We start from the raw sequence: 25,772 nt of genomic DNA, 5'->3' as shown, positions 1-25,772 counted from the left end.
TTCAGCTCGCGTAACCACCTTCTGTGACGATATAAGGCCCATCGCAAAGCCCGTCTCATCAAAGTTATAAATATCCTCTAGTTGTATCCCATTCTCATCGACCACGCGCTTTACGGTATTAAACCACTCTCGTATCGACTTCGGATCTTCATTCAGGGCGCGCTGGTAATCGTAGCGTCTCGAGAAGCGCGAGCGGATCTCTTCGCGGCGTTTAACGAAGGATGATGTCCAATTCACGCCTACAGTAGGCGGAGGGTGAATCCCACGAGTGGCCAGTAGGATATTAGCCATCTCTCTCACAGTAGAGGGCCTAGGTGCTGCACCACGCGAATCCATAGAGATGATCCACTCAGTAAGCGAATCCTCTTCTAATTGTGTCATTTTATGGCTATGCCAGCGTTTATCGACGCGTGGAGACGTTCCGGTAGCGCGGTCGTGGAGGGTAGTGTAGGGCATATCGTATAGCTTCGCTGCGGCGTAGAGAGATTTAATTTGGCCCTTTTGCACCGCCTGAAGGGCTAATAGGATCCTGCCCTCCTGCTCAGCAGATTTATGCCAGGATTCAGAGCGATTTGGTGGCATGGTGGGTAGTTGAAGATGGTAGGTAGGACTGGACGCGCGATTTCTGGTGGGGCTAACGGGTTGGCCGTGTTAACGGGTTGGCCGTGAATTACGTTATGGGGGTTTCTGATTACATAAGAAATAATTACTTCGGATCATCCAATAATCCGGTCTCCATAGGCTGTTCGTTCCGACAGAAGGGGGGTTGGTAGTATCAATTCCCTATATGTAATGTACCAGGGACCTCATTATCTTCATTGCCTACGCTCCCTTGAACCTAATAAATACAGTTCTTCATTATCACGAAATCTCAACCCTCTCAAGTCAGCACTAATCGTCCTCTGGCAAGTCAAAAGGCTAGGTATTTCGCAGGTCTCCTTCATTTGTAGTTGGTTCATCGTCGTCTGGATCTTTGTTTTCCAATACGGCTTTCAACGTTCCCTTGAACATTGCCAAGTTTTCTGCTTTTGCCGCTTCTCAGCCCTCTAGAGGCACCCACCCATCAGATGCACTGTCAAGCAGGTTTGACAAATCACGCTACAGGTTCTGGGCCGCTACAAAACGTCTGCATTCCTTCTGATGCAATCCGTATCTTCTGGGACTGACAACGGAAATGGACGCGAGTCAGAGAATCCGAGTGCCTCCCAGTTTTTTGAGGTCTCAAGCGCTCGGGCTGAAAAGCAACTGCGCCATCTTTTCAAAGGCTGTAGCAGTACCTAGAAGGTCGAAATGGGCCTTGGTTCATCAATCAAGGGCGAACGAGCCTCGGGGTAAGAAATTGAGTACAAATTTCGTAGGCTTTTATGCACAAATTGCCGTCATCAACCTCGCTGGCTCTCAGGTTTAACAGCAGGGTCTTGTGAAGTCTTGAAGGGACTTGCGTTACGTCCTTCAGCGGGTCGTCGACGTGGAAATAGATTACACTCTCCACCACGTCTATCCCAGCATTGTCAAGCAGCTCCACCATCAGCCCCCGCTCATACGACCAATATTACATCGAGGGTCATGGATGCCCTTCATCAAGCAAAAGAAAAAGAGTAATGGCATCTTCAAATTATATTTAAAACAGAATTGAGTCCATAGACAAGAAAAGCCACCTCATGGTCCGAAAAGAATGCACACGAGATCTTCATCACTCCTAGCCCGCGCTGATCGAGACAGTATGCAGGCTTACAGCATCACAATACCAACACCTCCCATCCTGTTCTCATCCGGGAGATTCTTTTGGTTGACACCGCCGGCAATAGGGGTCGTCCGGTAGTTGTACAGGTAGAAGTGGAGCTGGCTAATACCTGCGCCGAACTTGAGCTGTTCGAGAAAGAGAGGGTTGTCCTGGGTGGTGAGTGCGTTAAAGACGTCGAAGTGGGTCTGACAGACACAGGACATGATTAGTACCGACAAATAAGGTGAACAGTGGACTCCAGGGGACGAGATAAGTGGGCTTACCCGCTTAGCAAGGATAAGTGCATCGTTCATCAGCATCAGGAGCCGGTCCTTGTAAGCCTTCATGTCGTTCGTGAAGGCTGTTTCGGTGGCGTAGTAGTGCAGGTAAGCAGCGCGTACCTCCTGGTGTTTCGGGTGCTGGATCACAGTAGACGGAAGGCAGTAAAAGGAGAAGAAGTCGGTAATATTATGCGTTTCAACATCCTCCGCCACGTACGACCACACTACCTGCTCCTTCCCGGGGCTCTCTTTGTGTACTAGCCAGTGTGCGACTTCCTCTTTCGTGAACGTCGGGTTTATATCGTAACGGCGTAGGTAGCGCTCTAGCAGATCATAAACTGCGTCGATATCCTTGGGTCCCATAGGTCGAAGCCGCGGGGTCGACGTACTACTCGGGAGATGGTTCTTGGTAACTTGGCGGGCCTTGGTTGAGCCGTAGGGGAGCGACGAAAAGCCGACCTCATTCAGCTTCAGCCAGTCCAGGGAACGGTGATAGTAGCGGCACGAGCTCACCGGGGTAGGCAGAAGTACACCGGCAGTGTAGACAGCCTGGTAGATTCCATTCAGGTAGCAGCGACGAGTGATCTCCTTGATCAGAACGGGGGCCAACCGCTTGGACCGCAGCTTCTTGTGGACGCAAAGGAAGTTAATCTCTATGACCTTCAGCTTCTGGCCCCGGACGCGGACCTCCGTAGGCACGCCACAGATTGACGCGACTAGCTTGCGGGACTTGGTCGCACGCACGCCGACATGCCATTCCTTTTTCCAGCCGGGAGACATCAAAGCCCTATTTATATTAGCATGCGTATTAGCATTTGACTTTCACTTCTTCCTTGATACGGGGACCATAATAGCACCATCAACTCCAGCCAACGTACCAGTGTAGAAATGACTGAGAGTATCTAAAGCGGAACATGGCATCATCGTCTTCCACATAGTGATAGGTGAGCAGATCCCATAGCTCCTGGAGCTCCGTCTCGTTCGTCAAGTCGAGGGTCGCCCACTCAAAACCCTCGATGAGCGGATCGGGCTTCTTCGATACCTTCTCGGGGTCAATGATCTTGATCGGTCCATCGCTGACCCTGCCAGACCCGTCGAAGCGAGGCACCGGCTGCGTCTGCCAGAACTTGAAGGAAGCCATGTCCTTCAGGCTCTTTCCCTCCAGTGTGAGTCCGGTCGATAGATTGGTGATATCTATCTCGCGCAAGGTGGCATTGTCCTTGTCTATTGCGCCCAACGCATTCTTCAAGACGGGGCTGGTCTCCAGCAGCGCTTCCGCGACACTCGGAGTGTTCTCCTTGCTGGACAATTTGGTTGCATTTGCGTTGTCGGCTTCAGAGGCCTGCGTCTTGCCCTTGCCATTGAGATCCTCAAGGTTCGACATCGTGTTGGGCGGTTTGCATGGGTAGGGGAAAGCGGGGGTGAAAGAGGGGTGGGAGAAAATAGGAGCGAAAATGACTCTATCGTGGGTAGACCTCGGCAAGGACCGCAAGGGACCGGACCAGACCGCGGACCGGACCGCACTATGCAGGGCCCGGTCCTAACTTTTCAAGGACCTGCACTAATGCGGTCCGGTGCGGTCCTGCGGTCCTGTAAATAGGACAAATATAGAAAACCCCGTGATATACATATTTTATGTAGAATCTGTAGGTATTTTTTAGTATTTTACTTTTATTCTTTATAAGGAATAGTTATAGCTAATGCCTACTGAAAAGATTGAAGAGGATTTTTGTAGAAATTGTGATAACGGGAGTATCTTACCGGGGGTTTACGGTAGACCTGGCACTCACCCGCGGGTGACCCTCCGGACCCTCCACCCGCACCTCCTCTTGGCGGGTGGAGGGTCCGACTTCTAGACCCTGAGGGTCGGACATAGAGGTGCCCGACCCTCCGAGGGTCACCCAGGCCAAAGGGAACCTAGACGGGTCTAGGTCTAGGTCCGGGTCTATAAGGTTAGACCTAGACCTAACGCGGGTCGGTTCACGGTTCCTGATCATAGATCCGTGGGTTGGGTGAGTGCTAGCTCTAGTTGATATAGGTTAGGTATAGGTTATTTATAGGTTTTAATAGGTTTCTATAGGGTCTTAATAGGTTCTCGCTGGTTATAATAGGTTCTCGCTGGTTATAATAGGTTCTTGTGGGCTCTCAATAGGTTCTCGTGGGTTATAATAGGTTTTCGTGGGTAGACTGCGCCATAACCCGCAATACGGGTCAAGACCTTCAACCCGCACCCGAACCCATAGCGGGTTCAGGTTATAAGTTGTAACCCGGACCCAACCCAGCGGGTTATAAATCTAGATTTAGAAACCCGCAAATAACCCATCTCAACCCGAATTTACATAAAATTTAGGTCTTGGCATTCATAAAAATACTTAGTAATTATGTACGGTATTCTTTAATACACTTTATATCTAGTTATCTATTACCTTATATATATAAATAGATATTATATAGGCTATATATAGGCTATATATATTTTTATAATAGATATAAGGCTAGATTAGGTAAGTGGGGTAGATAATTAGGTCTAAATTATATATATATATATTTCTCGGAGGGTAGGTGCACCACTTTTTCTAAGAGCTCTATAATTTATTCGAAACCTCGAAATCTAGCTTTTATATATATATAAGCCTTTATATAAAATATATAGCCTATTATCTATATAAATATCTCTATATATACTAATATTACCTAGGATAATATAGTTAATACAACACTAGAACATACGTATTTTTGCATAATCTATATATAGCTCTTGCGGGTTGGGTTCGGGTTGGCGCGGGTTTTGGCGCAGTCTATTCGTGGGTTATAATAGGTTTTCGTGGGTTAGGCCTACTAAAAATGCCTACGCTAAACTAATTATATAAGAAATATAAGAGTTATTAGTCTAATCTAGTAAATAATCGATAAGTCTATTAGCGTAGAGCTTATTTCCTATAATAATCTCTTAGTATATCTTCTTTATTTCTTTATTTACCCTAAGTACCCTCTCACTTCGCGATATATCTCGTATTGAGGGATTTATTACCGTGGATCTTTCCTCAATCTGTCATTTGTCAGCTGAGGTGTCTTGCGTCTTACCGGCTGCAACGTTACAGATTGGAGTAAGAGGCACCCTTGCACAGTGGGGCCACGAACCCAAGGCGTCCTTCGATGAGGCGGCTCGGCTGAACTCGCCCACAGTACTTCCAATTGATGTGGCAACGAGGCAGTGATTTAGTCGTTCTGGGGTCGGCGAGGCGGTATACTGCACGGTTCCCGGCTAGCATTGCCCTGGCAGCGTCTGGGATTCAAAAAGGCTCACTGACCCCCTTCTTTTCACTCTCTGGATAGGATTCAGAACGGACATAGACACACTAGGCCAGTGACCGCTGCACTTATCTCCAAGGTTGCTTTATCATCTGTCGGTACCTACCTCCGCTATCTCTATCACTTTCTGTGAGATGGAGGTGAATCTTGATCAAATCGAGTTCTCCTATAGCCCAAGTCGCCAGTCGCCTTTTACCAGTGCCAAAAGCGTGACTCCTAGTCACGTTCTGGCCCACGTGCCGCGATATCTCCAGCAGTCCTTTCTCGCTGGAATTGGCTTCCGTCCAGGACCGTATGCAGTGCCTCTAGGACAGCCACCGCCACTAGCCAGTAAGACTTATAGGTAGAATATATTTGATTTCGAGATCAATAATGTCTACGGTCCTACTCGGCCTAAAATAACGAAAGATGTCGAACCCCTAGTGACAATAAATATGCTAGCTGCCTATAATATTCTGTTGGTACGCGGAACTTCCGCTATACCTTCTTTAGGGCCAGTGCCACTGATAGACTCTCCGAAAATATTCCTATATCTTATAGGGCTAGATATACAGGAAAATGATTTACTATGTAAGTTGGCACAATATTTATGGAAGTCGGCTAGCATTCTCTGATTGTCTGACTTTTCTTAAAAAACTTTTTAGACGCTTTTCCTGATACTAAAGAAAAGGATACTTCTCCAACCTCGTGCGTGCCTTGTGTGACCGCGCTCGTGCCTGCACCTAAATAAGACAACTATCCCTTTAGCGACCTGTCCGTGATCGGTGATTCCCGATAAGAATCAGTTAAGCGGAATATATCTACTATAGAGCCCTTAGACAGTCTGCACCCTCGAGACTATAAAAATGATACGGAGCTAAGTCAGATTACTAATCTAGTTGAGAATTCGTGCTCCAGGGCAAACGACGCTCTAGAGTGGGAAGACTTCGGCACTGCTAAAGATACGTCAGCCCTATCTAGCCCGTCCGCTCCGCTAGGCGTGCGCTCTACTCTAGAGTGTTCTCGTGTTCTATAGATACGGGCTTCCAATTAGACCTTGACACAGCCCGCCCATGGGCCTAAGGAGGCCGCCCGTAGCCCGCCCGTCCAAGCCCGTCGGGCGGGCACGTACATACCAGGCCCGCCCATGGTGCCCGCATAGGGCGGCCCTGGGCGGGCCCGCTTTCGCCCATCTTGTGCACAATTATCCCGATTAGGATGTATACTCTGATGATTCAGCTGAAAAATAACCTGTTATTAACATATGTTCTAGTTCTGTATTGTCTGACTAGAGATATTTACCTACTTCCTTAATGAAATAAAAGAAATTTAGGCTGTATTTAGAATTGACATTGGTGTATGAATATGAATACACCACAAATTTAAACCTATACGATTGTTATGGTGGGTGATTTGATGAAGTAGTGTAAATGCTTGACTTCATCCTGAATATATATATTCGCATAGCATACTCTTGGGCTGTCACATATAACAGTGTAACTGTTGCAACAAATTCTTTTAAGCTACTCTTAATTACGTGTCAAGGGCTAATAATGATTTAGATTAGACAAAGTAAGTTCACGCTTTTAATTCATTTCATATTCTAACCATGGCATAGAGGCCCGGCCCCTCTGGATGTTGGAATGAATCCTAGGGGGATGCCTTCCTGCCTAGTTTTCTAACATAAACGGGCCGGACCGGGCGGGACTTGGCAGCCCAGGGCACCGCCTAGGGTGGCCCGTTTATCTTACCCAATCATACCTCTTATATTCTAAAGCGGTGGATTCTTTTCTGATAGATCACTCTATTAACCACAACACTCTTGTAGATTGCCCCTTATACGTAGTGTACTTTTAGTATTATGAAAAGAGAGCATAGTAAGTCTTCTGATTTCTTCCTCACCCTTAAGCTTTGGTACATAAGGCTACTAGCTCTGCTTCATTATGTCGTAGTAGTTAAATTATTATAGCTCGTCTGTATATGAGGATAGTATAGCTTTACTTACTCCTGTTCCTACATTGACAGACGCGCTTTCGACTTCATTTGCCGACTTAGATAGTCTAGCACCATTTACATCCGAGCACTTTTTAAGCCAAGCATCCCTTATATCTGCGCTCGATCTCGATTTCTCTCAACTTCTCTCGGTTCCCCCAATCCTCACCCGCGTTAAACCTGATCGCCGATCCGAATTCGTTCTTTTCGATACTATAAGTAAAGAAGTCTTTGTTCACTGGTGGCTATAAATAACCTTTGGAAAGAGACCTGAAGGGAAAGGATTTGTCTAGGATCGAGCTAGACATTTATCTGAAGTATGGAAACACTTCGATTAGCTTGCTTCAACTTCCGATGGCCTTCCAAAAGTTAGATGCTAGCGATGTCATAAGATACTTGAGCATCTAGGGCATACTAAGTAAGGAACAAACTCTATGGGTCGGCATTAGAGAGGAGAAAAGTGTCGTCGGGCTAGAACACAGACTCAACAACCTAATATTCGTTGGCTTTTACAAGACGAGGTAAGTAATACTCCACTAATAAAAGACTTTACTAATTATTTAATAGGCTAGTCATAACGGTCTAATAACCTAACCACCTAGCAAAGAAGAGTGGGAGGACGAACTCACAACCACAATCGCTATTCTCCGGCTTCCATTTTAGGTTGTTGAGCACCCACAATTCCGGAAGTTTATCTAGATATCTCACTCAGTTTCGACTCTACCAGAGTTCCCTATAGGCCGAACACTCCAGCGAAGGCTCCGTGCCCGTACAAAAGAGAAGCAACAACGAGTACTCGAAGCCTTACCACTAAACACGAAGATTTCAATTGCTCTTAACTGCTGGACATTACCATATGGATAGGCATTTATGGCTGTCACTGGCTACTTTATTGACCTAGATTGGAACTATCGCGAGATTCTTCTTGGTTTTGAGCCACTCTATGGAATACATTCTGGTGTTAACTTGAGCGCCGTGCTTCTAGGTTTACTTCAACAATATAATATTGCCGATCGGATCCTGGCGATAACCACCGACAATGCATCTAACAACACTACTCTGGTTTTAAGTATCCAGGATTTAGTACAATCACTCGACCTTCAGGATGATACAACAATCATTCGAGTTCTATGTATCGTTCATGTGATCCAATTGAGCTTAAAGTAGCTCCTCGGCCAGATGAAAGCCAATCCAAGAAACGAAACTACTGAGAAGTGGTCAGAAGCTCGGTCGCAATCAGTTTCAAAGAACGCACGACAAAACAAACGGGAGATTGTGGACACTCTTAATAAGGTAGGGCCTTTCTTCTATTATAAGGGCTTTTTATTAATAATAATATAGGTTCGAAACCTCGCTATCTATATCAACGCAAGCCCACAGCGTCGTGAAGCATTTTCTAGTCTCCAGACTTCAACACTAAAGCTCGTTCCTATCCAAGATGTGAAGACTCGCTGGAATTCAATATTCCTTATGCTCCGTCGAGCTAAACGACTATAAGCTACATTTAATGAATTTTGCTCGCAGTTCCAGTTAAGAGACCTCACTCTTAGTGGAGATAAATGGCGGCAGATTGAATATCTTCTCTGGATCACTTAGCCATTTTTTAAGTTCACCACTGCCCTCTGCAAAAGCAAAGATACCACAATCCATATTATCTTTGAGATCTATAACAACCTTTTTGAACACCTTGAAACATCAACCCGCCAGCTTCAAAGAAAGAAAGTTCCTTAGAAGCAAGGTATGCTCAAAGCACTTAGTGCTACGAGAGATAAGCTTGCAGAGTACTATGCTAGAACAGACGAAGTTCATGGTAATCTCTTTACGATTGGTACAATCCTTGCACTAGAGCATAAGCTTCAGTTCTTTAATAGTAAAGACTAGGAATCTGATACTGCTGACATAGACTGGCGACAAAGATACCATAAAAGCTTGCAAGATACCTTTGAGTCGTATAAGCGACGTCTTACGAACACACAGACGTCATCCCAAGCTCAGTTATCTACGCAATCTATAGAGATAGATGAGCTCTAGGTTATGCTTAAAGGAGCAAAACATCGCTAGCGATTGAGCCAACGTGATGAGACTACACAGTACCTTGAGAGTGGTAGGTCAAAACCTATACTATTAATTGATTATTTATTAACTCTTCTACTAGATACTATTAAGATTTCTCCACGGATGTTCTGGAAGGAAAATCAATATAAATATCTAATTCTTTCTGCAGCAGCGCGTGATATCCTCTCTATCCCTGCGATTGGTGTAGGTGTAGAGCGACTCTTTAACTCTGCGCGTGATGTCTGTCACTACCGTCGGGGCTCACTAAACGACACGACTATCTAGGATCTAATGATGTCGATGTGCGCGTCGAAATTCGATATCGAGGAGAAGCAGCTTGCATTAATAGATGAGTTTCTATTAGATAAGGAAAAAGAGCAGGCTCGTGAGGAAAGGGACACCCCATTACTTGAAGATCTAGATCCAATTAGTGACGACGAGGAGGATGATTTAGTTGTCTCCTAGGTATAGCCTATGACCCAGGAACTTTCAGAGCGTGCCGTAGGGAAAAGACGCTAGACTATAGCATCTAATATTGAGGATGAGGGTCGGAAAGCTACTCCATCTGATGATGAGGCTGAACATCCTTTGCCTAATACCTAGCGCGTTTCAGGGAGAAATCGGAAGCGTGTAAGACGTGAGGATGAAGATTTTGTTTATTATTAGTATATCATTAATACTTTAAATTGATCATATCGCGTTTACTAAAACCTATATTCTACTCCATGTTAATCTATACACCAAACAAAAACCAGGTGGTGTAAGCTAGATACCGAAAAATACAGAAGAAAACTGCATATTTAATGCATTTCCCAAGACTCTCTATGTTTGCACTGTTTGACCGCCCGCCGGGCGCCCGTCACGCCCAACTGGGTAGATAAATCCGCCCATAGTAGCCCGCCGGGCAGGGGAAACCCGCCCAATGCCCGCCCATGGGCGGGCTCGGGCTCAGCCCATTTAGGGCGGCCCAGGGCTGTGTCAAGGTCTACTTCCAATATCCCGGTGCGCTATCCATCGATAGCTATGGTTATACCACCCCTATCCTAGCAGCAAGGAGCCGCTAGTACAAGCACGAGGGCCGCTGCGGTATTATGCAAGAAGCGACTCCGCTCTAGCCGAGGCACCGGCAACGACTAAGATAGGAACACCACCTTTTATAATATAGAACTACTAGTTCAAAAGAGGAAGAAAAGACGACCTTCACTTAGGCCGCTTTCCGGCCCTTCGGACTTATCCATTCCCGCTTTATCTCGTTGTTCTAGTGCTATTCAGGGTGTACGTGGCAGTGCTCTCCTCACTATCGATACCAATTCTAGCTTGAATCCGGCATATTTCCGCGTAAGGCGTTTTACAATTCTCAAATGGGACTAAGCTTAAATTGCGTTTGGCATTATTGGTCTTCCTACCGCTGCTAGTATATGACTAGGTGATGACTTCAAGATATAGACGATAGGCACCTAGGCGGCGTTAAACAGCAACACTATAATACGATAAGTTCACTAGGTTTAGACCTAGCACTCACCCGACCCATGGGTCCAAGATCAAGAACCGTGAACCGACCCGCGTCGGGTCCGGGTCCAACCTTATAGACCCGGACCCGGACCCAGACCCGTCTAGGTTCCCTTTAGGTCACCCACGACGGGTCCAACATACCCGCATAAGCTACGCTTTACCTATTTAGGACGCACAAAATTAATGATTCAGCTTAGTAAAATACTGTTATTTATAGCTATTCTGGTATCTATTTCGATTCTTTCCTAATTATTCACTAATATATACGAAATTTAAAGAAATTAGATTATATATAGATAGCTCGTATATCGTCACCTAAGTATTCTAAATTTTGACTAGAGTGATATAGTGTGTGGGTAGTTTTTAAGTGGGTTATAGAAAGTTGAGAGTTTTATTACGGAAATATATATCGAAGGTAGAGTGAGAGTGCTCTATTTAGATAACGGTAAATATATCTTTTTCTTTTAGTACTAAATTTACTTTAAATCGAAAGCTTTCTTTAGTTATTAAATAACTATAGTCTTATCTAATTAATTCCTAATTTAGTTTTCTCGTAGGTATTATAGTTCTAGTACAAAATAAGTTTAAATATCTAGATTATTAGACTTAGACATTTTTCTATTATAAAACTTAAGACTATATAACTAGAGGACTAGGTCTTAAGGGTTGGGTCTTATAGGTGACCCTAAGGGTTACCTATAGGTGACCTATAAGACCTAATATATAAACTAATTAGACGAGAGAATTTTAGCTAAAGTAAGGGGATAGGATAATATATTAACTTACGTCTTCGCGCGACTAGGGTAAACGGATTCCCCCTATATAATAGCTTTTTTTTGTCTAAAATCTTTATAAGTCCTCTTATTCTACCTCTTTATAACTAATATCTACTATATCTTAAACCTCTAACCTATACTTATCCTCGGTGATCGAAGGGGTTAGAATAGATAAGTTATAATATCTTATCCTAGACGATACTCTATTTATAAGCCTATTCCTATTAAGTTAGTTTACTATTAATACAATACCTAATACTCTACGAAGAGCACCTTTAGCGCTCGAGAGCCTTATATAAATTAAACCTAACTAAATAAACTAATTCCTATTATATAAAGATAAAATAAGTAAGGAGTTTATAACTTAGTAGCTCTAAATAGACTATAGAGGGAAGAAATAAATTAATTAGGATAGAAAGCGTTAAGTAAGTTACTAAGATAGCTTCGAGTAAATAGCTTATACAAAGGATAGAAAGCCTAGCGTAATATATATAAGATACTAGAAGGTTCTTAACTATCTAGCTACTAGAAATACTAGCACCTTATCGATATATAAATATCTTAAAGGGCTATAATATTAAAAGGGAATATATAAGCTAAGTATCTATAAGCTACTTATATAAGCTATATATATAATCTCTTAATACTTAGCTTAACACTAATTAATAGTTTACCTACTAAGGTTAGTAAGCGCCTACTTAAGTATTTAATTAGAATATTTAGGAATAGAAGCTTCTAAATCTAGTTATTATCTTATATTTACCCTTTCTCTTCCTTAAGTATTAAGAGTTCTATAATCTTATCTCATATATACAATTAGCTCCAACGACACTAACTATTCCTTCTCGGAAGGTAATATATATAAGGCTCTACTAATTTATTACTAAAAACTAAATAACTACCCTCTAAAGCCTACCGCTAGGGGTAAAGCTTTTACTAGCACTTAATTATTAGATATCCCTATTCTAATAAGCCTTTATAGTAATTATAGTATACTTCCTAGATTAGAACTAAGAATATTACGAAGTCCTCCTTAGCTTTAAACCACTTTCTAATATATATTTAGGCGCTAACCTTAGTGATATTATTATCTAGATTCTCTAATAATATAAAATTATTAACTACGTCCTTACGGTTACTACTAATAATATATCGAATAATATAATATTTATTATTATAGTAAATAATATAATCTAGGCTCTTTAGCTTAATATAGACTTAATAATTATTTAAGTGCCTTATATTATATATATTATTTAAATTAGTCTTATAGATCTACTTAGAAAGATAAAGGTAACCCTAAAGAATAACACTATAAAACTAGAGTAGAAAGAAGATTATATATAAGCTCCTTCGAATTCAAGAAGGCTAATATATAACTTAAGAGGCGTAATTTCTAACGGCCGTCAAAAAACTAGTACTATAGTTAGAGACTATAATTCTGACGGCCGTTAGAATTCTCGAACTACTCTATATTAAATATTATAAATAAATATACAGAAAAACTCCCTAAATCTATATAACTTATGCGTAAACGAGTAAGTCACGTTTTCTACCTATTTATCCTGTTTGTAGACCCTATAGGTCACCCGCGGGTCACCTAAGACGGGTCTAGCACCTCGAAGACCCGACCTTTGGGTCTAGAAGTCAGAACCTTACCCATCCCGCGGGGCGGGTCGGGTAAGGTTCCTTAGGGTCACCCGCGGGTGAGTGCTAGGTCTAACTAGGTTAGTCGAATGAAAGGGCGATTTTTATCTGCAGGGTGGCCTTGTATAATGTAGCTAATATAGGATTCATTAGCTAATAGGTCTTGTTTGACAGCTGGGCTAGCAACCTTAGCCTCTTTTCCCATCCCCGATCTTGGATATGTCTATTTAGTTGAATGAACGCTATCTAGGGTGATTAGGACTGAGAATAGGAATGAAAATTTGGACAAACTAGAAAATTGATTATAGTGCTATAACTAGTCCTAATTCATTCCTATCTTCAATTTCGAACATACTTAAGAATGACCTTCTAAGTCTTTCAAAAGCCTTACCATTTCTGCTTTATTCCATTTTTGTGCCCACTCTAAAGCAGTATCGCCATTCGCGTCCTTCACCTCAGTGTCTGCTCCGAGATGCTTCAAAAGGCGGATTGCATTCGTCTTCCCCTGCTCTGTTGCTGTGTGAAGCGCAGTCCCTAGGCTTATAAGATAGAAACGCATCAAAGTCTGGCTATCCTGATATATTGTCGCATTTAAAGGGGCGCCTCTTTCGACGAGCAGGGAGATTATATCTTCTAGCCCCTCGTCCCGACAAACGGTATACTGAAGAAGTTGTCCTTTTCGCACATCTCCTCCATAGTCCAGCATTAATTTGATGACACTTAGACGTGCATTTCGAATAGCATAGGATAATGGGGTGTAGTCTACCTCGCACGACGTATTTAGGTTCGCACTATGTTCCAGAAACCAACTGGTCATCTCGACGTCTGTTACCGCGTAGGCGGCGTAGCTATGAAAATAGATCTCTTATTATTGGAATGGCTTTTCGAATAGTGGAACTAACTTACTAAAGCACAGGAGGAATTAGAACATTAACTGGCTCATTTATGTCCCACCTAGCTCCAAGAAAATATTCGAGAACGCGCTTCGCCTTGAATACTGCTGCCTCTCGACCAAAAGAAGGCTTCATCGGGAAGCCATAAGAGAGAAGTAGTGAAACAAATTTAACTCGGCCTAGATGAATTGCTTCCATTATCACATCATGAAGGTCCACTATATCGAGACTATCAGAGCACATTGCATTCTGAAATCCTTAGAAGTTATTATCGGCGCATATTGAACGCAATTTTTTAATTGTATTTACTGCAGTTCCATAAGGAATTGAGAACTCAGTATGGTTGGTGAGTTCCGCTTTCGGAAGAAGCTAGATATCTATAGGGGATGAAGAGGATTTGAGTATTACATAGGTTGCTAGTAGGATTCAAGGAAAAGTAGGGCGACCCGATCGCTTAAATACCCGTATTACGTGGTCGATGTGATAAGTCACGCGCAATTGTTATTTGGTTCTAGCTAATGGGAAAGGAATAAGAAGCGGGGGCTATCCGATTCGGGATAACTTGCGGGGATGATTTGCCAAAGAATGAGCTATAGAATGCATGTGGCCTTGCTATGTTCGGCTGCAATGCTCGTTATATGCTACATAGGGTTGAAAAAAACCTAGGAAGTACAGTATATATTTTCCTTTTGGTAATTAGACCCTAGAGGCAGTCATAACAAAAAGAGCCAACTGAAAGCACTTGATGAAACTGTGAACTTGATTGCCGATCAGCAACCTATTGCAATAATCTTGAATATTTCGTCTCAAGAGCATATCTAGCCTAAATCAGAGCATCATCATAATATATCGAAGGCCCGTTCGCTCCACTCGTGACCACGACCGTCCCCTGGCCCGGAATGAGCGGATTCATAGGTACAGCATAGTATTTAATAGTCGGAGTAAGGCCCATTGCCTAAAGATAACTCGTTATAATTTGCACTTGACTTAGCAATGCCAGCTGGCCTTGATACACAGCGCAAATAACTCGTGTTTCCGAGGAGGAGAAATAATTTCGATTAGCATTATAGTGAGTTTGTACTTAGTTCATCATGAACCGAGCATTGTTGTCACCTACACCAAGAACTTGTGTTGCGGAAGGAAGTGGTGGTATATAGGCGAATATTGCACCGTATTTCGAGGCTATAATAACAGCGGAATAAGATCTAAGCCCGGAAGTTCCAATTGCATGCCTTTGTTGAAAAGCAACGAATTGTACCCCTCCCATCGGAACTTCTTAGATTCTTGCATCTCTCAACCGTTGGAGGTACCCAGTAGCCATTTTGAAGCTTTGCCTGTGAGTGTTTAGATCGGATCTAGGTTGAAAATTGAAGACCGCTTAGCTAAATAAGAAATACACGAATGTACTGGGAAAGCATTTACGGGTTGGGGCTTTGGAGTACTTATAGTAGATAAACCCTATACTCCCTTACTGTTTACGGAAGGGCTAGGTCGCATCGCTCTGTCGAGATTGAGATGCCCGTGACCCCCTCTCAAGCTTAACGGATCTGAGTGGTCCAGAGCACGGATAATAAACGCTAGACAATTATAGCCTTTAACGCGTGAGCATTGAGGCTCCTCTGGACCTGTTCTCAAACACCCCACAAATCAGTAATTGACTGGCTCTTGAACGTCTAGAATGTATGCATTAGTGCAAGGCTGTGTAACTTATTCCCACGCGATGACTTTGACCAAATTTTTCTTATGCCGGCGGCTACGCTACCTACAGCTAACCCGTCATATTAAAATTCAAATGGCTGGATCAGCAAGAATTACTCCAGTGAACGTTTCAGATCAGCTTGTCTCCTGCATGATAAGCGGGGTCAAAGCTATTATATATCATTAGGTCGAGAGCGTCGTCATTGTTAAATTAACACGTCGATGGGCGGCTGCGTACCTCAAAGCATACGAGGCTGACACGTACTGAGCCAATAAGCGCTACTACTAGAGAACGTAACCTACGTTAAGCTGTAAAACTAAACTTAATTTGGTTCAATCCCACTTTGTTCACACGCGAACGTGTCGCGTCAGCAACATAAGACGGTTAATTTTCCTTTTACCCTGCCCACTGGGGGGTTCTCAGCTTCTTTTCTGGTGCTTGTGAAGCCCCTTCCCTGTCCAAGCCTTGCGCTCATGAGTCCGACAGTGTGTATGTTAGGAACCTTTCTCCTACCTTCTTGTCAACCAGATCACCCAAGGCGACAGAAAATAGGCAGCGTACGGCCGACACACCTAATTGGTTCGCTCAGCGAGGCAGTGGGTCAATAATACAGGAGTCTATTACCGCGTCTCCCTCGAAGGTTCACACTCTAGTGACGGCTCCGTTATCTATACCTATTACGACCGCGCTATTTATAGCTACCGTAGAACCGACTCCTATCTAGGAGACCCCTATATAGGTTGCTTTATCCACCGATGTTGATTTATATATATATATATAGTGCATTGATTATTCCTAAGCGCTAAGATTATTCTTTATAGTGTTTACTTCGGACGCTACCTCTAAAGGTCTTGGTAAGAACGTCTCTTTAGGTTCTCGCGCTTAGGGCTAGGGCGAAGGCAAAATACGGAGAAGAAAGGGCAAAGAGACTAGCAACTCTAACGAGTTAGCCAAGGTATTCAACGCTACAAAGGTCGCTAATTCCGCGCGTGTAGCTAATTCTGCGCGTGTTCTAAAGGCGCCTACTAAGTCTCCAGCTATGCCTGCTCCTAATTCTGACTCGGATTCCGATTCTAAAGATTCGGATTAATTATTCTGACTCTATATAGATAGTCGTTAACTAGCAGAAGGGGAAGGACAAGGTCCCCGTCGTCGTAGAAGAAGATGAAGTAAAATATATATATAGTGCGAGGTTCGTTGCTCCCCCTTTCCCCTTTGATCTAACCCCGCTGATTCAGTTCTCGGGTTAGGCCTTAGGTGTCTAGGTATTGGCATGTCAAGTGGGACGGGCGCGGCTTTTCTACTTGTTAACTATATTTATGTATACTTATCTAGCTATAAGTACAATTTAAGTCACATTAAGAATGCCAGAATACTAAGGAGACGCTTGATTGAAGCACCGATAAAATTACTCTCTATTGGTTATCAAAGCTCTACCGTTATTTTATTGTATGTCTGAGCCAGAAAAGTGCGGTAATATAGCAATTACCGGGCCCCCTGTATCGTCTCACCCAATGCTAATAAAGCATTGGAACCCCTTCCTGGGTGTGTCGAATATCTCAGATCTTCCATCCATTCACCTTTTTTACCAGAATCACTCGCAAAATTACAAAGCAGATTGTCCCCGCCGCCACAAACACGGCACTAAAGAGCTGCGCCTTCCAGAACTCCGCCTTCGCCAAATGCAACAGAGTGGACGCGATCGGGGTACCGATCAGGAATCCGCACCCGGCAAACATAAAGATCATGCCCAGCCGCGTGCCTACCATAGTCATGTTAGGGGACATGCGCGTGAGAATGGAGGGCGGTAACGAGACAATTGCTCCGGAGGCATAACCGTAGAAACAGGCGAAGACAACGGCTCCAGCCACGTCACGGATACCGATCCACACGAAGGCCAGAATAGTCGCCAGGAGACTAATAGGGACGAGGGTGTTAAGTCCGCCGACACGATCGGCCAGCAAACCGGGGGTGATACGGCCCAGGACCGAGGTGGCGTTCAACACAGAGAAAATGTAGAAGGCTAGGCTGCTGTCGTCATGGAGGTAAAAGGTGAAGTAGCTCTGTAGATAGAAGAACGGGAAGTATAGTCCCACAAAGGAACAGAAGAGCCCAAAAGCAAACACAAGGAAAGTTGGTTCTCTCAGCGCGCCGAGATCGAGGAGTGATCGGCTCTGCTTAGGCGGAGGCAGTCGTCGTTTCAATACCAGTAGCGACACGCTTAGACCCGCGAGGGCCACGAAGGCGATGATACGCGTTGTCCAGCCAAACCCAACTTGGTCGATCAGCTTGTGGAACATAATGGGATAGATCACCGCGCCGATACTTCCGCCCGACGCGGTGATGCCAGTCGCGACTGCACGACGGGAGGTGAAGTAGGTGGCCACAACAGCAATGCTAGGCAGGAATAAAAAGGCGCAACCAATGCCCACGGTGACTCCATGCGCTAGAAAGAGTTGGTAGTATTCGGTTGACAGGGAGGTCATCATCAGACCAAACACAACCAGGAAAGCTCCGATGGCGACTAGGCTTCGGAGGTACCCTTTGTCGAAGATGGGGCCCACGATAACGCCCACTAGAAAGAGGAGGAACCCTTGCACGGTGCCGATCCAGGTGATGGACGAAGAGGAATAGCTGGGAATGAGATCAGATTGATAGTAACTCTGAAAGACGCCAAAGGCATTGAGCAGGCCCCTGTACAAAGAGAAAAGAGAGATTAGCGATAGATACTTTTTTATTTTTTCTACTCTTCAATCAGAGAATCCTCACCATGAGTTGAAAAAAAGAAAGAACGCTCCTACGACCTGTAGCCACGCGGTCAGTCCGCCATCGGGCGGTGGGGGCGGCGTGTCGGCTAGCTTCGAAGGTGTTTGTTTCTCGGTCTCTGATGCATCGGTGTCGGCCATTAGGACGACGGGAGGAGTAGTGGGCTTATTAAACGAGTCCTCGTTCAAAGGGACAGACATGGCGCCAGGATACAGTAGCTTGAATACCGTATGGTTCGTTCTCGGAATGGATGAGATAAATGAGGCATGGCAATGTGATGGAAGCCAATTATTTATAATACAGAGTCATTCTCCCAAATATAATTCAAAGGCTGAATTGCAAGGTTGAATTGCGAACATTTGTCATCGATGAGCTGCTCGGCCTTTCGGTCTTACCGTGCAGCGGGCGTCGAATAGTGAGACAAAAGGGGAGCAGAGGGTTGCGTGAAATCTCTGTTGCAGTAGTTGCATTTAATGTTCCACTTGTGGCTGCAGTGGGCCGGGTAAAGCCTAAAAGTGACTGGTTCGCTAATGGGGCCAGGATCGGACCCCTGAAATCAGTTACGAAACAGGGATTTGAAGGGCCAATTATAAGGATGACAGAAAGTAAGCAACTGGCGCACAATAAGCAAAAGGCTATAAAGCTTGGTTAAAAAAAATTGTGCTCTAGATGTTTTTGAATACATAGCAGGCTCGCTCATACAGCTAGCCTAATCCAGTAGAGCAGGATGGCCCGATGATATCCGCTAGGTCTTACTTGCATAAACGAACCTAACCATGTAACTAAGAATTTCACTCTTCGAATACAAGAATTGTCTTCCGTTGGCCAACCGATCCCTGCTCCTGTTTCCAAATGGCATCCTGGAGCCACTTTTCGGACCCTTGTTTCCAGTGGACGTATTCCAGCGCTGGGGCTTTCAAGATTCCGCGGGCGAACAAGCCTCCAAGCCACTCGAATAATGCGGTCAGCTGCGGCAGGTCCCGTTTGCCAAGGCAGTCACTTAGCCGAAACGCCTTGAGGCTTATGTTTTTCTGCCACAGAAATTGGCGCAATTGCGGGTCGAGTCGAGCCGTCGCGGCCCCCAGGAACCCGGCCGTCACTAGCGTGGCCCCCGGGACCATGCGTGCCGCCATAGTGCGCGCCTAAACATAGAATCGCCCGGTAGGGGGGGGGGGTACCCATAGTTAAAAAGTCTTGGCAAGGGGGGGGGTACCGAGTCAACACGGTACCCCCCCCCCTAAGTAGGTCAAATCTTAGTATTTTTCGATCGGGTCTTTTAAATCTGTATATAGTCTACGTTGAACTCCGCTGGTGTTCACCCACTTTACTAACAAAATGTACCCGGCCCTAAACCGGAATGGTACTAGCGCCCGCTGGTATTCAGGGGCAAACCCGCTGGTATTCACTACTTACTGTTAGCGATATTAACAATATATTTTTATTATTTTTTTGATATTATCTTATTCTTTAATCCGTGAAATATGCCCCAATCTAGATTTAGTACACCACAGTCTATGGTTGGGGGAGAAACTGACATCTTTCCACCATATGTTAAGATCCTACGCGAATGGCGGGTGGCCCTTTGCACTACCCACGGCAACTGCTACATTCGCCAGAATCTGGCCCGGCATTTACTTGAGAAGCATCGAACACTAAGTGGGCAGCGTAGGAGAATTGAATCTAGCGCTCTATTACAAGATGTGGCCGCTACGAAAATTGATGTGGTACAGCCACCCGATGGCACGGAGGAGATTTATGGGCTGCCGACCGTGTTGGGGTATCTCTGCCATTTTGCACAATGTGCCTTCCGCACGACTAGCACTGATCGGATACGACAACACTACAATCAGCGGCACTAGTGGCAAGTTTCGCAGTAGGGCGCGATGCCATGGCATCAGGCCTACGTTTAGACATTGTTTTGCCAGTCGCAAGCCCAGCGCTACTTCGCTGTTGTTCTGACAGACTGGGTCCACCGGACCGCTACCCCACAATATATATATCTCCACGCTAATGCACCCACCAATGCACCACCCTCTACCTATGAGCGATCTTCTTCCTGCCCTATTTCTGATCAATTATGGGACGATATTATGCGTCGATACCGACAGCGGTAGTCTCAGCCGCTCCGAGATTGTGTCTAGGCTGCACGATATGTCTCTGAGGTCACACCGTGGATGAAGCGGACTGGGATCTATATCTATCTCTAGGGACTTAAGCTAAGCGAACTCGGTCTTAGCTACCGACTGCCTAAGTAGGAGTAGGAAGAATCACTCTTCATGATCTATAAGAGTGTCGGACGAGTCCTCGAGAATGCTATGACCGTGCTTGTGCATAACCAGGACCTAGAAACCCGGCATCTCAGTCGCCGAAACGCATAGCTCCTTAATACCTTTACTTGGGGAGAAGCCTCTTAGGACCCTATCTCGGACCTACAAAACGAGCAGTCCCGCCGGAGATATATCGATACCTGGCAGCGACTGATCTGCTACTGGGACCGAGTGGTCGAGTAGGGCTAGCTCCGAGATACCCTATTCTAACCGAGCGACCGATAGCGTAAGGCATAGCTTGAGGTAACTTAGGTCACGAGCGAGCTTATTAGCCTTGTCGACCTGGACCGAGAAGGTATACACAAAGCGACTCTCCGCGACCGACTCGACCGGGCAGTCTTGGAGTTCAGCCTTGCTATTATTCAACACTCCGTTCCCCGTCGCAAGTTTGATTCCGTCCTTATTTTATACGTTGCCGTGCGGTACTGGAGTCCCACCCAAGGTGCATAGCTGATGGTCGGGAATTATACCTCTATTCTATCCCAGTTAATCTACGACTGTCAAATGGTGGTCCTTGCGTATGTGTTAGCGGAGACTATGGGTGGCCGAGAGGCCGAAATTGGTGCGACGATCGTGGATATCCGGAACGAGTGGTTATTAAATGACACCGAGGGCCCCGTGGCTGAATTGCTCGAGAATCGGCTATTGGGGTTTAGCATCAGCTAGACCGAGGTTCCACCGGCATAGATTCGCTGGTATGTGGACGGCGAGACGCTGGTGTGGTCGGACGTCATCTTTTATCTATCCGACTTATATCAAATTATCTTCCAGAAGATTTCTGAGGCTCGGCGAATTTTTGACGAAGAGCTATGCCTTAGTGGCCGTTCTAGCCCTACGTCTGAGATCCCTATGCTGGATCTACGGCTCCTTGTCGACAACTGGGATGCCACCGCGCCCGGCCAGTCATTCTTGACGGATTCGCGGAACGTATGCCACCTAGCCTCGTTATAGGACTGGTTGATCTCCTGGGTGGGTAGGACCCCCGTTCTCTTCCGTACGTTCTGGTCGCGGACCGCCGAGGGGCATTAGGTGGTGTCCGCGGATGCCGCGCAGTAGTATGAGGATGGGGTGCAGCGTTTCCTTCGAGCACTCCTCGTCCCCTTCTTTATTGGGTTGGGTCAGCAGGGGCGTCGCACGGAGTTCATTGGGCTCTGGTGGAGGAACACGACTTTAATTACTCGAGACTTATTTCTCCACGATGGGCAAATGCTATTTATCCTTAGCTACCATAAGTCCCGGAACCAGAATAATGCGTCTCGATGGCCGGTTCGCTTCCTACTCCCTGAGGTTGTATAGCTCGTGACCTAGTACCTCGCTATGATCCAACCATTCCGCGATTTTCTCCAGCACGAGACGCAGTAGCCCGGCGCCGTATCTAATTACCTCTGGTCCTATGGCCTTGATCTATGGGCTGCGGATGCTATGACTCGGATTATGGTGAATGCCGGTAAGCTGGTTCTTGGGAAGTATATCCACATCTAGGCCTGGCGCTAGATTACGGTGGGTATCGCCCGACGGAAATTCGCTGCTGTCGAAGCTAATCTCCTTATTGAAGAGAGGGACGATGGCGAGGAGACGGATCCCGCGCGAGGGAGTATGTCGGACGCACTACACTGGCAGGCAAGCTATACCCTATCTATCGGTAATCGGGTATATAGAGGGACGGTGAACTTCCGTGGTGGGTTAACTGATGCCGGGCTCTAGGAGTTTCGACACATTAGTCGGCTCTGGCATTAGTTCGTGCGTGATCCTCTCTAGTTTCAACCAGCCCTCGCTATGCCATATAAGCGTGCCGAGCCAGCCACGCTATAGGAATGGGAGGAAGGAGATCATTCCCTGCGTGGTAGCCCGCGCAGCACTTCTAGTAGGACCCCTAGTAGTCGAAGCGTAGTCGGCAGCGCGGAAACCCGATCGTCCGCTACCCTATTTAAGCGACGGCGCGATGATGACGAGACCCCTATCGCACGGCGTATTGCCCGACGCGAGGCCCCCGCTAGGACCTGGCGGCGATGGCGAATGGACTAGGCGTATGAGGTTCTCTAGCGGATGTACGGCGTGCACGCTTAGTATCGGTCCCGCGGGCAGTAATAAGCGATAGAATATATCTTGGCGGGCGCGGGCTAAGTCCTGGCTATCCTACGAACTAGTGAGGGTAAGAGTCTATTATACCTTCTCCCTTGTCAGCTGCCTAGGGCTAGCATCACGGTGCTAATCCTTCCACTGGTGGTGCTTAAGGCCAAGATACAACGCCGATGCGCAGAGGCCGGGGTTGATGCCTATATCTGGGACGCGTAGTCGAACCCGGATTATTTACACTCCTGCCCACTTGTTGTCGTCGGGGTTGAATAGGTAGTGCGGCCTCGGTTCCGGCAGTTTCTGAATCGCCTTCACGTTGCGAATAAACTCGACCGGGTTGTGTTCGACGAGTGTTATCTCGCGGTGACCGCGGTGTTCTACTGGCCCGCGATGGCCTTACTCTCGCTATTGCGGGATTTGGCTTGTTAGATGGTTTTCCTGATAGGCACCTTGCCGCCGTCGATGGTGTTTAGGTTCGAACAGGCGATGTTGCTATGTGGTGCGTGGATGATCTATAGCCCTACAACGCGTTGGGATATCACCTTTCGGGTTAGCCACTGCCCCCCTAATTCTGATCTTATCTAGGACTTTGCACTTCCTAGAATCCGCGAAGCGATTGTAAGCCTTAATCGTGCTAGGTGTGCTATTATCTACTGCTGCGTAAGAGGCGTCGCGGATGAGGTTGGGCGGGCCCTCGATGCGCCGGTCTACCACTCGTAGTCTAGTAGTGTTGAGGAGAAGGTCTAGGTCCTCTAACGCTGGCGGGATGGCGAGCCGCCGTATATTGTGGCGATATCGGCGTTTAGCATAGGGATCGATCACGCGGCGGTTCGGTGGGTGGTTCATATCGGGGTCCCCTAGGACTTAATTAGCTTTACACAGGAGGTCGGGCGGCTTGGACGAGATAGGGCTGGGGGGCGATCGATCATTCTAGTACCTCGTTAATGGAAGAGTGCTCTCACTGACGGCAGTGGACGATCGCTGAGTGCCGCGGAAGCCGCTATATAGAGATATATCAGTGCTACTAGTTGTTAGGTGTTTGAGCTATCTATCTTCCTGGACGAGCGCGGCAGTCCCTGCACCCCCACGGCGCTTTTATGTGACTGCTGCCAGAATTCCGGTACGGTCCGTTTACCGGAACCTTCTAATATCGCGGATGCCTTGGTTCGAGGGCTAGATGCAGCGGAGGTTGAATCCGACGACTTGAGCGATTTATGGGCTAGGGGCGAGCTACTTCGATCTTAGATATAGAGGCGGGCGCGTGGGTTAGCGGATTACATCGCGTCCCTAGAGGAGTGGCGCGGGATATGTATGATCTGCTACTATCTCCCTTATCTAGCATCTAGGCAGGCTTTGCACGCGCGCCATCGACTAGCGAATTGCCTGTACCCACAGCGGTATAACTACTTCGATGCGAAGAAAAAAGCGTAGTCCCGGGGTTAAGCGCGGGGGGGATGGTTCGAGCTATATAGTAGTTGCTATCGATGCTTTAATTCGCAAGTGGTGTGTGATCTAAAGGGACTGGATAGGTGCCGGTTTAGGGACCTTGTGATGCCGCTCTGCTAGGCTATCTTCCAGAAGAAAGGGTGGGTCCGGGAATTTCTTGGTGGACTAGGCGGTGGTCACGTCGTAGGCGACGAGGCGGCGTATATGTTATGGCTAGGGTTGGAACAGTCGGTGTTTGGTGAACGTGCATCTAACGCGATCGTTGTGGGCGATTCGGTCTTGTGGTAGATGGGAAAGGTGCCGATATAAATTTGATAGGTCGGCAAGGAGATATATATCTGTTAGCATCGAGGGAAATAAAAGATTTTTATAGGTTTCTTTCTCTAGGTTCGGGGTAAATACAAGGTCGTGCGGAAAGTCTATATCTATATCTAAACGAAGAACGTTCCCGCATCGGTAGGCACTTTTTATACTATATATAGTTATAGTTGCTTGGCTCGCTCCTTCTCCCCCCGACGTATATTTAAGGGCGAGCTACTGGTTAAATGCATCATCGGTCTCCCGAGCATCAGACCCTAATAGCAATATATCCTAGAGAACGAAACGCTAGGCGACACGGATTATCTTCGCTACAACATCTGTATACGAGTTAAGAGTTAAGCGATATATCTCTATATTACGTAAGGGCCGCTAACGGGCACACTAGGGTATATTGGAAGGCTAAGCGGTAGCACTATTGCCGCGGATAGGTATTGGATGAATGGATCCTAGACGAAGGTAGGGTTTAGTCGTGGAGGGAGTAATTGCGTGATATAAGGTTGCTCTCTTTCCGATAGAGATTTTGGGTTACATTTATCCAGAGGGTTTTTGGGCCGAGCTAGGGGTTTCTGAAGTGTATAGGGTATTAGGGCTCGCTCGTTTTGGCGCTAGATAGGCATTGAGCTATTCTAACTAAGTGGCGTATCGTATTAGGGTAGGCGTTAGGGTTTTTATACTCGAACCGTTTAGGGTTACTCGCGCTACCACCTTAGTCGCTAGTAGTTTTAGTCTACAATTATTAGCCCTTCTCTACGAAGGGATATAATAATTTCGGATTTACTATTATTTACTATTAGAGGGAGGGGATAGGGTTTCTTCGGTCGGGCTTATACTAGAGAGTGAATATATTTCGCAAACGTAGTGTTTTGGATCTTAGAGTAAGTACCGACGCGCTAGCCCCCGCAATCCCCCCGGCGCCCCCCGCTGACCGCTGTGTTGTATTGGAAGAAGGGTGAAGGGTTTAGGGTTT

At 46.0% G+C, this 25,772-nt stretch overlaps 6 protein-coding genes across 6 annotated transcripts; 1 reads left to right on the top strand and 5 right to left on the bottom strand.

The window, feature by feature from the left end:
* Window positions 1-1,093: 1,093 nt before the first annotated feature.
* Window positions 1,094-1,528, bottom strand: N7498_003074 (uncharacterized protein; the record flags this gene model as incomplete). Its single annotated transcript, XM_058450136.1, has 2 exons — window positions 1,094-1,234; window positions 1,322-1,528. The coding sequence occupies 2 exons, from the start codon at window positions 1,526-1,528 to the stop codon at window positions 1,094-1,096; spliced, it is 348 nt and encodes a 115-aa protein (XP_058309598.1).
* A 203-nt stretch (window positions 1,529-1,731) lies between these two features.
* Window positions 1,732-3,388, bottom strand: N7498_003073 (Glycylpeptide N-tetradecanoyltransferase; the record flags this gene model as incomplete). The annotated part of the gene is made up of 3 exons (XM_058450135.1): window positions 1,732-1,929; window positions 2,008-2,791; window positions 2,883-3,388. The coding sequence occupies 3 exons, from the start codon at window positions 3,386-3,388 to the stop codon at window positions 1,732-1,734; spliced, it is 1,488 nt and encodes a 495-aa protein (XP_058309597.1).
* A 2,739-nt stretch (window positions 3,389-6,127) lies between these two features.
* N7498_003072 (uncharacterized protein) lies at window positions 6,128-10,507 on the top strand (the record flags this gene model as incomplete). Its single annotated transcript, XM_058450134.1, has 2 exons — window positions 6,128-6,295; window positions 10,364-10,507. Coding segments are annotated over 2 exons (312 nt in total), but the record flags the coding sequence as incomplete, so codon positions are not given.
* A 3,012-nt stretch (window positions 10,508-13,519) lies between these two features.
* N7498_003071 (ankyrin repeat domain-containing protein) lies at window positions 13,520-14,413 on the bottom strand (the record flags this gene model as incomplete). Its single annotated transcript, XM_058450133.1, has 3 exons — window positions 13,520-13,567; window positions 13,669-14,125; window positions 14,184-14,413. 3 exons carry the CDS (start codon window positions 14,411-14,413, stop codon window positions 13,520-13,522), a joined length of 735 nt encoding a protein of 244 aa, XP_058309595.1.
* Window positions 14,414-17,428: 3,015 nt separating this feature from the next.
* Window positions 17,429-18,835, bottom strand: N7498_003070 (uncharacterized protein; the record flags this gene model as incomplete). Its single annotated transcript, XM_058450132.1, has 2 exons — window positions 17,429-18,563; window positions 18,639-18,835. 2 exons carry the CDS (start codon window positions 18,833-18,835, stop codon window positions 17,429-17,431), a joined length of 1,332 nt encoding a protein of 443 aa, XP_058309594.1.
* Window positions 18,836-19,426: 591 nt separating this feature from the next.
* Window positions 19,427-19,768, bottom strand: N7498_003069 (uncharacterized protein; the record flags this gene model as incomplete). Its single annotated transcript, XM_058450131.1, has 1 exon — window positions 19,427-19,768. The coding sequence occupies one exon, from the start codon at window positions 19,766-19,768 to the stop codon at window positions 19,427-19,429; it is 342 nt and encodes a 113-aa protein (XP_058309593.1).
* Window positions 19,769-25,772: the final 6,004 nt, after the last annotated feature.

The sequence above is a fragment of the Penicillium cinerascens genome, assembly GCF_028974065.1.
Source record: "Penicillium cinerascens strain IBT 15544 chromosome Unknown contig_24_segment0_segment0, whole genome shotgun sequence".
NCBI classification, from domain to species: Eukaryota; Fungi; Ascomycota; class Eurotiomycetes; order Eurotiales; family Aspergillaceae; genus Penicillium; species Penicillium cinerascens.
The sequence above is the reverse complement of the archived record's forward strand: the minus strand, read 5'-3'. Positions and strand labels throughout refer to the sequence as shown.